The sequence below is a fragment of the Sminthopsis crassicaudata genome, chromosome 3 (genome assembly GCF_048593235.1).
Source record: "Sminthopsis crassicaudata isolate SCR6 chromosome 3, ASM4859323v1, whole genome shotgun sequence".
Lineage (NCBI taxonomy): Eukaryota > Metazoa > Chordata > Mammalia > Dasyuromorphia > Dasyuridae > Sminthopsis > Sminthopsis crassicaudata.
Window position 1 is genome coordinate 3,340,082 of NC_133619.1, and position 13,389 is coordinate 3,353,470.

At 57.5% G+C, this 13,389-nt stretch overlaps 1 protein-coding gene across 2 annotated transcripts in view; it reads left to right on the top strand.

Annotated features, from left to right (window-relative positions):
* Positions 1–4,222: 4,222 nt before the first annotated feature.
* MB21D2 (Mab-21 domain containing 2) overlaps positions 4,223–13,389 on the top strand; it is a 61,323-nt gene continuing 52,156 nt past the window's right edge. The window contains exon 1 of one of the 2 annotated variants that reach the window (XM_074297857.1): positions 4,223–4,954. In XM_074297857.1, coding sequence (XP_074153958.1) covers positions 4,720–4,954 — 235 coding nt within the window. In that variant the 5' untranslated portion in view covers positions 4,223–4,719. Of the gene's footprint in view, positions 4,955–5,333; positions 5,489–13,389 lie in introns of those variants that run through there. The other variant, XM_074297860.1, reaches the window with a different exon arrangement.

Sequence of the window (13,389 nt, forward strand, 5' to 3'; positions counted from 1 at the left end):
CTTTGTGTTTATTTCCATTGATTATCTTATTTTTATTGTCAATATGCATATATTCATACACACACATCTATCTATCTCTATAATATATGTGGATAAGCATCCATGTGTATATACCTGTGTTTGCATACACCTCTATAAGCACATATATAGAAGCATATGTGTATATATCTGTAAGCATGCATGTATACAAGCACATATGTATAGATACATATAAATATATCTGAGCATCTATTTATGTACATGTAAGTCCATATGTATATTTATATAAGCGTGTGTGTATACCTATAGAAGCATATATATCTATAAGCATATTGCCTATAACCCTATAGGAGTATGTATGCATGTACCTCTAAGCATATTGCATATAAATCTATAGGACCATGTATGTATATATCTATAAGCATATTGCCTATAACCCTATAGGAGTATGCATATTGCATCCATGCATACAGACCTCTGTATGTGCACACACGTATACACGCTTGTCTTTCCCATCGGAATGTGAGTTTCTTATGAGAAAGGACCTTTCTCGGTGGCTGCGTTTGTCGAGCACACGGGGGCTAAACATGCTGTCGTCCACCTTCGTTTCTGAAGCAGGGCAGTGACTCCGTGGGCTGCTCTCCTGGCGGGGGAGCGCATTGGATTTAAGCGAGGCCGACTGGCACACAGCCATGGGCCTCATTCTTCCTTTCCGAGTCCAAGGCCAGTGGCCATCGGAAGTCAGGATGACTGTCCGTGGCCCTGGATGCCCACGGCATCTTCCCCGGCTGACCAAGCTCTAAGCTGCCCTCACGGCTGTTGGAACAAATTGTTCTCATGCCCCCATCCCCCCAGAGGAGCTCTTTACATGCTCGGGGTGGGCTTCCCCCCAAGGATGATGGGTTACCCTCATCCTGGCTTAGCTCCTCTCCTGAAATGCTCTTACCTGGGTGCAGCCGCTGCCCATGTTTCAGCTTCCTGGAGCTACAGGGAGGCACTGAATGGCAGGTGGATGTCAAGTTGGATGAGGAGCCCTGAAAAGGCCTGGAAGGTTCTTCCCCCCAGGTGCTGGGTATCCCTGACCCTCCATATACTCCTAATACTAAATAAATGCTTAAGTGACTGAATTTTAAAAAATCCGTCTTTTCCCAGGTTAGCCCCTTTACTCTGAATGATCTCATTATCTCTGCCGCTTTCCCAGAATACATCTATTCTTTAAGACCCAGGTCAAATTCTTTATCTGTTCCAGACTATTCAGAGACCCTTTTTCCTCAGAAAACTTCTGGTCAGCAGATTGTTATTATATGCTTGGGGGCGTGTGCGGGCTGCCCTCCAGGAACTCACATTATGCTGAATGGAAACAAAGGACATATAAGGATGGGAGACCTGTGATGTCACTGGTACAGGGAATTTACAGATAAGGAAACTGTGTGAATGCAGACTAACATAATAGCCCCACAAGTAAAACAGATACAAGGTTATGGGAGGGGGAGAAAGCACCTTATCCAGCAGAGGGGTGGGTGGGGCTTGGTGGGGGGCTAGAGAGGGGGAGATTCCCTTTGGACTTCAGACCCAGAGGTGGCTGGAATGTGGACTGGAGTGAGCAGCTCCTCCTGTGGGGGAGGGGGAGGAGCTGGAATTTTTGCCTGAAATTTAGCATTTCATTGCCCTCTTCCTGCGAGTTTAGTTAGTTGCTCCATTAGTCTGCAGTCTGGTGCAGGAACCACTCCCATGCTCCCATAGAGCAGAGGCCACTCGAGTTTCTGAAGCTCATCAAGCACATACAGTTTCATTCGTTCTTCAGAAGAACCTTGTGAATCAGGAGCAAAAATACGATTCCTGTTTTATAGATGAGGAGATTGACGGTCAGAGAGCAAATGGACTCCTCCCCTGTCACCAGGTGTCAGAGGATGGATGGGAAGCTGGGTCCAGTGCTCTCTGCATCCCAAGTTACCTCAGGTATCGTTTGCCCACAGCCCTCCTCCCCACCCTAGGGGGTGGGGCTAAGCCAGGGGTCCGCTTCCAGGCCAAATTCAATAGATATTTGCTGATGGAAGGATTCATTTGATGATGACTTTTCCTTGTAAGTCTGCAGCAGCTCCCTGAGAAGGCTGATCTCAAATCCTTTGCTTTGCTTGGGAAGCTGGCAACTGCTTCTAGAAACGCCTCTGGTTTTATTAAGCATTTCACTCGTTAAAAACGTAACTGTTTAGAGTGCTCATTAACAGAACCGTCATCTACCTGGATGGATCCTTTCACTTTTTAAAGGAGACGCCTGTTATCTTGGCGTGTTCATGCCCACAATGATGTGGCCCTAACTGCCTTTCCCAGCTTTGTGATCCACCTCTGCCTACAGGTACCCTGTCCCTCCTACTCAACCCATAGCCCTGCTCTGTGTGCCTCTGGGAACGCCTCTACCCCTGGAAAAGCCCTGGACTATCTCCATCAAGATCCTATCCATGGAGATCTTTTATCTCCACCAAGATCCTGTCCATGTAGACCTCCTATCTGCATCAAGATCCTTCCATATAGATCCTCTATCTGCATCAAGATCCTGTCCATGTAGATCCTCTATCTGCATCAAGATCCTTCCATGTAGATCTTCTATCTCCACCAAGATCCTGTCCATGTAGATCTCCAATCTGCATCAAGATCCTTCCATATAGATCCTCTATCTGCATCAAGATCTTGTCCATGTAGATCTCCTATCTGCATCAAGATCCTTCCATATAGATCTTCTATCTCCACCAAGATCTTGTCCATGTAGATCTCCTATCTGCATCAAGATCCTTCCATATAGATCTTCTATCTCCATCAAGATCCTGTCCATGTAGATCTCCTATCTGCATCAAGATCCTTCCATATAGATCTTTTATCTCCATTAAGATCCTATCCATGTAGATCTTTTATCTCCATTAAGATCCTAAACATGTAGATCCTCTATCTCCATTAAGATCCTATCCATGTAGATCTTTTATCTCCATTAAGATCCTATCCATGTAGATCTTTTATCTCCATTAAGATCCTATCCATGTAGATCTTTTATCTCCATTAAGATCCTATCCATGTAGATCTATCTACATCAGGATCCTTTCCATATGGATCTTCTTCCTGGAAGGTTCCCCGGTTTCCTGGTACTGGCTCTGCCTGCCTTGCTCCTTCCCCCTTTGATCCACCTCTCAAGGCACAGCAGACAGAAATCACTCCTCCCAGGGCCTCAGTTTCCTCATCTGCAAAATGAGGGGTCTGACCTAGAGGCGGTTTGGGAGGCAGCTCCGGTCCAGGCTGAGAACTGGGCCCTACACTGACACTGTTCCACGCTTGCTTTAGGAGAGCCTCAGTCCCCACCTGGAGCTGATGGGGGAGAAGGGGCAGCGGGGGAGCCGGGTCCCACATCTCCCCGGGTGCACCCTGGGTTCCTCTTGTCCTGAGCCAGGCCTGAGTGAGTTGTCCCGGACGGCCCTCCCCCCGCGCATTTTCACCCCTTAGCAGTGTGGGATACATTGTAGCCCCGTCAGGCCTCGTTCTTGGGCCGAACACTCAGCACATCCACCTGCTTCCTCCCGTCACATACAATAACACGAATCACAGCGTGGGGGGGGGGGGGGAGGGAGTGGGGGGCGGCATGGGGGGATCCCCTTCTACCGCGTCCTTCAAAGCCGAATCTGTGCCTGCTTTGTGCAGACACCGGCTCTCTGGATTCGCCCCGTCACTGATGTCTCTGGGACTCAGTTTCTCCTTCTGTAAAACGGAGGTGGCCCATCTCCCTCCTGAGGTGGGGGGGGGCTCAAAGGTCCTGCCCGCGCCACCGTTTGGGGAAGGCAGGGGCAGTTGGCAATGGGCCCCCCCCCCCCCCCCCCGCTCCCCAGCTTTTCTCCTCCCGGGACGGCCCGAGGGAGCGTCTCAGTCCTCTCCTAGCCCCCAATCCGGGGTGTGGGTGGGGGCGTCCAGGGAGGAGGGCGGCAGACTCGGGGTTTCTTTCTCCTGCCCCTCGGGGGACCCGGGCTCCACCGGGGCGGAGGAGGCGCGCCCCCTCCCCGCCCCCTCCCCCCGGCACGCTCCTGCCTCCGCCTGGAACCTCGGAGGGCGAGGCGGCCTGCGCTGCCCCCTCGGTGCCGGCCCCCGGGAGCGCCGCTCGGCTGGGTCCCCGGGATCGGGAGCGCGGTCTCGGCCGGGAGGGCGGGGGAGCTGTGCGCGGCTTCCCTCCCTCCCCCGCGCCGCCGCTGGGTGCGCTGTCTCTTTAAATGGGGCCGCCGCCGCCGCCGCCGCCTAGCTGCTCCGGGCTCGCCCCAGCCGCCGCGGCAGCTCCCGCACGAGCAGCAGCTTGTTGATTTCAGGGCTGGTGAATTTCGCCGGCTGCAGACCGCACTTTCCCGGCGCCGGAGCCGGGCGGCCAGGAAGCCGCTGGGGCCGCGGCCGAGGCCGGGCCCGGACTCCCGCCGCCGCCGCCGCCGCCTAGCTCCGGGCTCCGGGCTCCGGGAGCGGCACGATCCCCTCGGGCAGGCTCGGGGCCCGGGCGCCCCTCGCCCACTCGCACGCTCGCTCTCACGCGCGCGCCGCGGCTCAGCCCCCGCCGGGAGCTCGGCTCGGGCCCCGGCGGGCAGCCCGGAGCGCGCGGGAGGGAGGCGGAGGCTGAGCCGCCGCCCGCGCCACGTCCAGGAGCGGCCGCAGGCCGGGGCTGGGGTCGGGCCGGGCCCGGGGCGGCGGAGCTCCCCGCGCCGAGACTCCGGGGCGGCTCGCATGAAGATGGCGGCTCCCGTGGCCAGCAAGGCGGGCTCGGGCTCGGGCTCGGGCTCCGGCGCGGGCTCGGGCGGCCACAAGCCCGCCTTCCCCGAGCTCGATTTCCGATCGGGGGCCCGCATCGAGGAGCTCAACAAACTCATCCAGGAATTCACCCGGCACGACCAGCGGGAGTACGACGACCAGAGGGCCCTGGAGATCCACACGGCCAAGGACTTCATCTTCTCCATGCTGGGTACGGAGCGGGGGGCGGGGGAGTGCGCGCGCGTGGGGAGTGTGGGGACGTGTGGAGAGCGGAGGGAGCGAGTGTGCGGCCGTGAGTGTGTGCGCGCCGCCCGGGGCAGAAACCCGGAGGAGCCGGGGGCAGGGAGCGAGCCCCGCGGCCCGCCGCCTCCCCGGCCCCGGCCGGCGCCCTCCGTGCGGCTCCCGGCTCTTCTCCTCCCTCCTGTGGCGCCGGCTGAGCGGGAGGCCCCCCTGCGGTCGCCGCCTCCCCAGCCCGCCGCCCCTTTGTGAGCCTGCCTCTCCCGGGGCAGCCTCGGGCGGAGCCCGCTGACTCGGGCCGGGGCCGCGGAGGGTCGGAGGCGGCCGGGGGGCGGGGGCGCTGCCGAGCGACCAGTTGCTCGCGGTGAGCCGGGGCTGGGAGGGCTCCGGGTCTCGAGCCCGGCGTGCGGGGAGGCGTGAGCGGGGAGCCGGAGTGGCCCGGCCGGGGCTCCGCTCCGGCCGCCCGGGGCCGCCCGCCCCAAAGTTAGCGGGAGCCGGAGCGGACAAGGTGACTCGGCCCCGAAGCTCGCCCTTTGAGCTTGGAGCCCGGCGCGGGGGAGGGGAGGGCGCGAGACGGAGGCCCCACACCTGGGCGGGGGGCGCGCCGATTGTGAGCGGAGGGTGCCGGCGTTCTGCCGCGGGGGCGTCTGCTCCTCCCGAGGAAGCCGGGGCCGGCCGCAGCAGCCCCGGAGCCCCGAGCCTTCCCTTCCGGCTGCTGCGCGGCCCGCCCCGAGATCCATTCATTCAGACTCCCGTTCCCTCCTCGCTACGGGCTCTAGCGGTAAGGAGCGCGTCGTAAGGGCTGCGAATCCTGCAGCCTTGCGGCTCCCAGCCGCCTTCTTGGACTCGGAGCCGGAGCGGGGGCAGGACGGTTCTCCCCGCGGAATCCGAACCCCGGCTTGGAAGGTGAACTCTGCCCCGGCTGCCCGGGCGGACGCTGGGCGGGGCGGAGGAGGCCCCGGGGGTTCCCAGCTCGCCGGTTTCTGGGGGGCCCTGGGGTGCTATGGACTGGCCCGCGAGTGCGGGGAACGAGCTGTTCGGCTTTTACCGCCCAGAGCGTGTGCAAGATCGGGTTCTCTTAAGCTCGCAGCAAACTCCCAGGCTGCGGAAGAATGGGCTGTCCCAGGAAACCTGTAGATTCCTAGCGAGGCTGCACGGTGGGGGGTGAACGGCTCCCTCGAGGTTATTTGCGCCGTTTCCTCGTCTCTTGCTCTCCCCCGACGTGGCGGACGCTCCCCTGAGGCTCCAGATTGTCCTTTCGGGGGTGCTCGAGGATTGGGCTCCTCCGTCCCCGGGAGCTGCGTCCGGGCGGCCTGGGGTGGGGGTGGGGCTCTCACCCCGGCTGAGTGGATTCAGGGGAGGGAGCCCCTCCGGAAAGAAGCCGCGCGCAGGGCATGATCTGTGCCTTCATTCCCTCCTTCGTTCTCGAGGGCAGGATGGAGCTTTCCAGAGAGCTGGAGGCTGCCTTTGTTTTTCCGGAAAGTGGTGCGTGGCAGCGCCGTGTGTGCGACAAGGGGACTCCAGCAGCAGGATTAGCTTTCGTTCGTGGTGAGCTGCTGGATTGGAGAGGCCGGAGAGAGGCTGGAGCCACTGGGGGGGGGGGGGGGAGCTGCTGAGCTTGGCCTCCTCCCTCGGACATTCCCTTCCCTCCTTTGACTTTCCCTAAAGATGCTCTCCGGCTTCTCTCCCCTCAAGCGGCTTTCCATTTGAATCAGACAAACGTCCGTCTCTCTGTCCTGGATTTGTTCCCCCACGACTGTTACCGGGAGAACTTCTCCAGCCCAGAGCCCCGCCACCCAATTCCGGAAGGCTGCCATGGGCCTGGAAGGCTCCAGCTTTTTCTTCCCCTTAAACTGGGGGCTCCCACGGCAGGCTCGTCATTTGCCTCTTCTTGATCCCGGCCTTTGGCACAGGGGCACAGAGTAGCTGCTTCAGAAGTGCTTATCAGATGCCTCCCCTAAGAAATGTCCACAGCTCACGAGGGCACTGACAGCACATCAGAACTGGAATGGTCCTCCAGGCCATCCCCTGGGCCATCCCCTCTGCCCTCCAGGCCATCCCCTCTGCCCTCCAGGCCATCCCCTCTGCCCTCCAGGCCATCCCCTGGCCCTCCAGGCCATCCCCTGGGCCCTCCAGGCCATCCCCTCTGCCCTCCAGACCATCCCCTCTGCCCTCCAGACCATCCCCTGGCCCTCCAGACCATCCCCTGGCCCTCCAGACCATCCCCTGGCCCTCCAGACCATCCCCTGGGCCCTCCAGACCATCCCCTGGGCCCTCCAGGCCATCCCCTGGGCCCTCCAGACCATCCCCTGGGCCCTCCAGACCATCCCCTGGCCCTCCAGACCATCCCCTGGGCCTCCAGGCCATCTCCTGGGCCTCCAGGCCATCCCCTGTGCCCTCCAGGCCATCCCCTGGCCCTCCAGACCATCCCCTGGCCCTCCAGGCCATCCCCTGGCCCTCCAGGCCATCCCCTGGGCCTCCAGGCCATCCCCTGGGCCCTCCAGACCATCCCCTGGGCCCTCCAGGCCATCCCCTGGGCCCTCCAGACCATCCCCTGGGCCCTCCAGACCATCCCCTGGCCCTCCAGACCATCCCCTGGGCCTCCAGGCCATCTCCTGGGCCTCCAGGCCATCCCCTGTGCCCTCCAGGCCATCCCCTGGCCCTCCAGACCATCCCCTGGCCCTCCAGGCCATCCCCTGGCCCTCCAGGCCATCCCCTGGGCCTCCAGGCCATCCCCTGGGCCCTCCAGGCCATCCCCTGGGCCCCCTCTTTTTCAGTAGAAGCTATGTCAAGGCCTCATAGGGAGCAGAAGACGTGGGATTTGAATTGAGAATCTCTGGCCCCAGAGTCGCTAGTTTTGCTCTAATAGGAACAAGACCAGCTGTGGGTTCGGGACAAGTGTCCGGAGCCGGCCTGAGAGCGAGAGCTGCCTCCTAAGAGGAAATATTGCCTTCCCATGTTCAGGTGGGCTTGAGCCTGGCTGCTTTCTGAGCCCCCCTCCCTTTTGCAGCTTTCCTGAAGGAGCCAAAGGCCACCTGCAGAGTAGGGTCTCTTATCACTTGGTGTTCTGACAAGACTGGGAACTCCTGGTGGGGGAGGGGGGCAGACCACAAGCAAACCCATTCATACAGACGAGCCGTGCATAGGAGAAGTGGGAAATCATTAACAGCCGGAAGATGCTGGAATTAGGAGGGTCTGGTTAAGGCTTCCTGGGAGAAGGGAGGATTTTAGTTGGGATTGAAAAGCAAACTGAGACCTAGGATATACTAGAAGATATTTAATCTGTATGGGAAGGCCTGCCATCTAGGGGAGGGGGTGGAGGGAAGGAGGGGGAAAACTCAGAACAGAAGGGAGTACAAGGGATAATGTTGTAAAAAAAATAAAAAATACCTATGCATATGTACTGTCAAAGAAAATGTTATAATTATAAAAATTAATAAAAAAGAAAAGAAAAGCAAACTGAGAAGCAGAGATGAGGTGGGTGAGAGAGTTCCTGCAGCTGAAAGGCAGAGTGTCTCCCGAGGGCCCTCCGAGGGGAGCCGGCCACTCGGAAAGCCCCCTTTGCCTCTGGAAAGCCCGAGGGCCTCCTGGCCTTTGTCATGATCCCGCCAGGAATTACTAGCTAGCTGTGTGGCTCCGAAAAATTCCTGACCCTCTCTGGGCTGCTCCCTTATCTGCCCAATGGGGGAAGTAACACCTACAGAGCTGCCAGGAGGTGGTGTCTCTGAAGTCCTTTGGAAAACTTAGGGACTTGCAGAAATGTCAGCGGTGGCGCCGTGTGCCGGGCAAAACCCAAACCCCAAGAGCCTCAAAACCCCAAACTAAACAAAGAACCAACCCCCGGGTTGGGATATTGTCAAATTCAGCTCCACCTCTGACCCTCGAGCTGGAGCAGGCGAGCCCGTGCTGTGGAGGGGGAGTGCGTGCTGGGGTGGGATTCCAAGGCCCCTCCCTCCCCCAGCTGAAATCTCTCCTTATGTTCGTTTCTTGGAGAGGCTTGTGTGGAAGACTCGGGGGCCATTCTGATTGGACAAATCAGCAAGCATTTATTAGGCACCTGCTGGGTTTCCGGCACTGAACTGAGTACTAAGGATGCAAAGACAAATCACAGAGACCCAGTTCCTTTCCTTAGAGAAATTACCCCGAGTCAGATTCACAGATAAATCCAATAAATAAAGAGTCCATTAAATGAACACAGGAAATAAAAGATCTGAGTTACATAGAATAGGACGAGTCCTGGGGGGTGGGGAGAGTCTGTATTTGGTGGGGAAGTTAACATGGGGGGGGGGGAGTGTGGAGGACAGGGAGGGCAGTAAGAGGCCGCTGTCCGGGAAAAGATCAGCCGGAGGGCTGCTGCCTTCCTTCCACCTGCAACCTTTGGGGGTGTCCTAGCTGGAGCCCCCTCCCTCCCGGCCCTTGAAGAGAAGGATTATTGTTATTACCTCGTTAATATTCGAGAGCTCAGCATGCGGGAGAGGTTGGGAAGAGCATAATAAATGCCATGTATCAAAATTCAGGAGAATTGTCAGAGTTCATTAATGTTTTAGTAACACTCGGTGCTCGGTCTGGGCAAGCTCTTTGGTCTTTCTGCCCCCTTGGTGAGCGGGCTGCTGGCCTGCAAACCCATTTCACAGATGCTGACCCTGTGGAGGGAAGAGGGGGCAGCCGGGAGAAAGACCTCAGTCCAGGCCCTCAGCGGGCTTCTGTCCTACTTTGTGGTTATGGACCTCGGACAGCTCTTTCTGTATTCCCCTCTCCCACCCAACGTGGTCCCGCCATACCCTGGCGAGGGGCGTGGATTCCACGGGCGCAGAATTAGGAAGCGGAGAGGAAGGAGATGGGGAAATTACATTCTGGCCCCAGAAAGAAGCCCAGCTTGTGCTAATTAGGTCAGTTCATTGCCACAATCAGACTCCTATCAGGCTCCTGGATGCTTGATTAAATCTTGTAGCCTTAATTGTGATGGCAGAAAGGAGAAATGAGCCCCCGGCGGGAGCCAGATTCTTCTGGGGCCTTGGATAGTCCCTCAAGCGTCACTTTCCCCATCTATCAAGTGAGAGGATCTCTGATGGACCTTCTGGCCCCGCCAGTTCACAAATTGGATCCAGGACAGGGCCTGGCTGTGTCCCTGGGAGACCCAGGTCCCTCTGGCCTGCATCCCAGCTCTGGGAGCAGACCCAGTTACCCGTCACCCACCTGTTCCCTCCCAGTGACCTGAGCCTGCGCCTCCGAGAGCCCGCCCTAGCCTTCCAGTCAAACTTGCAGCCACCTTTGAGATCTCGCCCCCTGCCTCTGGTTACAGATGAGAAGCTTGAGGCGGGAGCTGGGCACTCACAGCCTGGGCTCACCTTGGGTGGCAGAAGCCTTTGGTGCCATCCTAGACGCTTCTGTTGGGGGGGGAGAGCTGGGACATGCCCATGGGGGAATGACTCCTCAAGGCACCAGGAAACTTTCTTCACTTAAGGAAGCGCTCTTTGCTTGCCTGTAGAGGGAGAAGATCAGGTGGTAACTCACAGGAGCTTGGCTGGCATCAGAACTGGGCGCCGGAACACTGTTTTGTGGATGGCAGCCCTTGCTGGGGATGGTCGTCTCTGTGTGCTTCTTTGTGCCGCTGCTGTGATCACCAGAGAGCCGGGAGCTGCCCCGGTGGCCAGGGGACCCCTTGGCCCTGCAGGCTCCTGTCCCTCACTTGAGGCAACTTTCTGTCATGGATTCACATCCGGGTACTCCCAGGCTCTGGTGTGTCCTCTCTGCTATCAGTGAGATAATACAGGGCAAGGCTCGCAGAGCCGCCACTCTGCCCTTTGCTATCAGGCCCTTGTTGTCCTACTGCGGGAGCCTTGAGCCGGGCCCTCCCTTGCTCTGACCTTTGATGTTACGTGTAGCTCACTTTGGTTTTTTCTGTTCTGAACTGGGCTTCTGTGACCCCCCAGCCTTCTTTCCCCTTCTTTTGGTGTTGTGGTCTTCCCTCCCTCCTTCCCTCCCTCATTTCCTCCTTCCCTCCTACTAGTCAGTACTACTAGTGCTAGTAGTACTCCTAACTACCTCATCTTCCTGTTAACTACTGGTAGTACTACCACTGCCAACTACAACTAGGAGCACACCCATTTAGTGCAGTTTCCACTAAGTACTAATAATTGCTAGGAGTACCAACCCCAACAACAATTGACTGTGACCAACAGAGCTCTGGACTTATAGGAACCAGAGGAAATTGGTTCGAAACCACGATCACTAACTTTTTCCCTGGGGGTGGGAGTCACCTTGGCAAGGCCTTTGCTATCTCTGTGCCTCAGTTTCTCTGTAAAATGTGGAGTTCAGACTAGACCATCTTCCCAGTTCTTGTGTCAGGTGTTGGCAGGGAAGTGCCCTCAGGCCCCTGAGTTTGACTCTTGTCTACTTTACAGGTGTGACTCTTGGCCAGTCTCTCGGTGTTTTGAGACCTGATTTCCTTCCCTCTAAAATGGGGATAACGGTCGCCCCTCCACGCGGGTGCTGTGGGGAGTCAGGTTGCGTGCTGTTCCCACAAGCTCCGTGGACGTTAGCCCTCGTTATTCTTGCCTCCCTGTTCCAGCCCAGAGTCTAGTGCCTGACCCAGAGCAGGAGCATCCTTCCTTCTGTCTGGGAGCCCATTTCGGGGTCTGAAGGCGTAAATTTAAGTTGTGTGCAGGGGAGCAAGGCAGATTTAGCAAAATAATGCTTCATTTATTCCTCGGTATCCCCGATGCCTGGAATCCAGCAGGTAGGAATTTGTTGATTGACAGTAAGAATCCGCTCAGTGTTTGTGAATGGCAGAGGAGGCAGGGGTCACTGCAGGGATGCCGCCTGTAGCCCCTCCGTCCCTGGCAGAGTCGGGAAAACCTGCCGGCTGGATCTGCCCTTCGTCTCCTGGTCCCTGCCGAGTGTCCAAGCCGGCTGTTCCTGGGCAGACGGAGTCCTCAGGCCCTGGGGCCGCACCTTTTCTGTCTGTATTGCCCCTGCCTGGGCGGACCATGGTCCGGACTGAGGGACTCTGGCTGGTTCACCAAGCTCAATGATCGCTCTGGGTGGCTCCTAATTAAACTGTTATCCAGGAGGGTAGCCAAGAGCCACACGGGCTGGTTTTTCTTTCTGCTTTCCTGCCCTTCGGAGCCTTTCTCGAGCACCCCGGTGCAGAAGGAAGGTGGGGATGCTCTGGAAAGCTTTGGCTTGGGCCTGAACGGCACCGAGGGAGTCTCTGGTTCCCTTCCATGTTGTTCCCGGGGCCAGCTGGTCCGACTCCTCTTTCTGACTGGGACTTTGTGTGGTTTTGGGGTTGGTTTTTCCAGTCGTGCCTGGAGAGTGGCGGTTCCCCCCTTCTCGCGGTGCTGTCTATTCATGAAACATGTCTATCCATTTAACCTGCAGGGCCCAGAAGGGGTCATGGAAGGACATAGGCCTGTGTCCTGGCCCCCACAGAGCTTACGGCCACATGGAAAGACAGGGCTGTGTCTTGGGGATTGCCAGTGAGATGCTGAGCCCAAATGAGGGGCATTGGCTGGAACTCTACACTACATGCACGTACCCCGGAAGTACCACTAACTCTGGACTCTGAGGCTGGGGGTTTGAACCTTCCCACTCGGTGCTTTTGGCCGAGTAACCGCATCCCCCTCTTGGTGCCCCCTCCAGTTGTAAATAGAGAGCTGGCTCCTTTGGTCCTTGTCACACCATGAAGATAAGGCCTCCGGAGGAGGCAGCCAGCTCCTGCTCAGAAAGCCCAAAGGGAGCTGCCCTAAGGGAATGTTCTTTTAAGCCACACCCGCCTTCCAAGCCCCATCCCCTGGGAAAACTGAGCCCAGGAGAAACAAAGGCGAGAAACAAATATTTTGAGGCGGAACTGGGGCAGGGAAGCCTCCAGATGAGATAAGGTTCCTGGGAAGGGCACCCTTACTGAAGGAATCCATCTAAGCCCAGCAGAACTGGTCCGAATTTCCCTGGCCCCCTGCTCCAGACCCCTTTTAAGCTGCTCACATCCAGCCCCAGTTTAACTTCCTGTGATTTCCCCCTGCTTCTGTGGCTGCTCTCGGAGGCTAAACAGAAATCCAGTCCTTGCCCCGGATTGCTCTTCCTGTGCTGGAAGAGGGCCGGTCCTGCTCCCCTTCGCCTCTGGATGGAATAACCTAACTTCTGTAATTCTGGGGAGCATCTGGGACCACAGCACAGTGGGTGAACAATTTGGGGGGGCTGGGTTTGACATTTCCAGGGGTGATTAAAGAGCTTTTTTGGTGATTGGGTGGTCCGTCTGATGAAGCCTGTGGACCCCTCTCAGAATTAAACTTTTAAGAACACGAGAAAATAGGATTACAAAGGAAATACAAAATATTGAAATAGAATCATCAGGAAAACAAAAGTTATTTGTGGCCTCCAGTGTCAATGGATATTTGATACATGGTT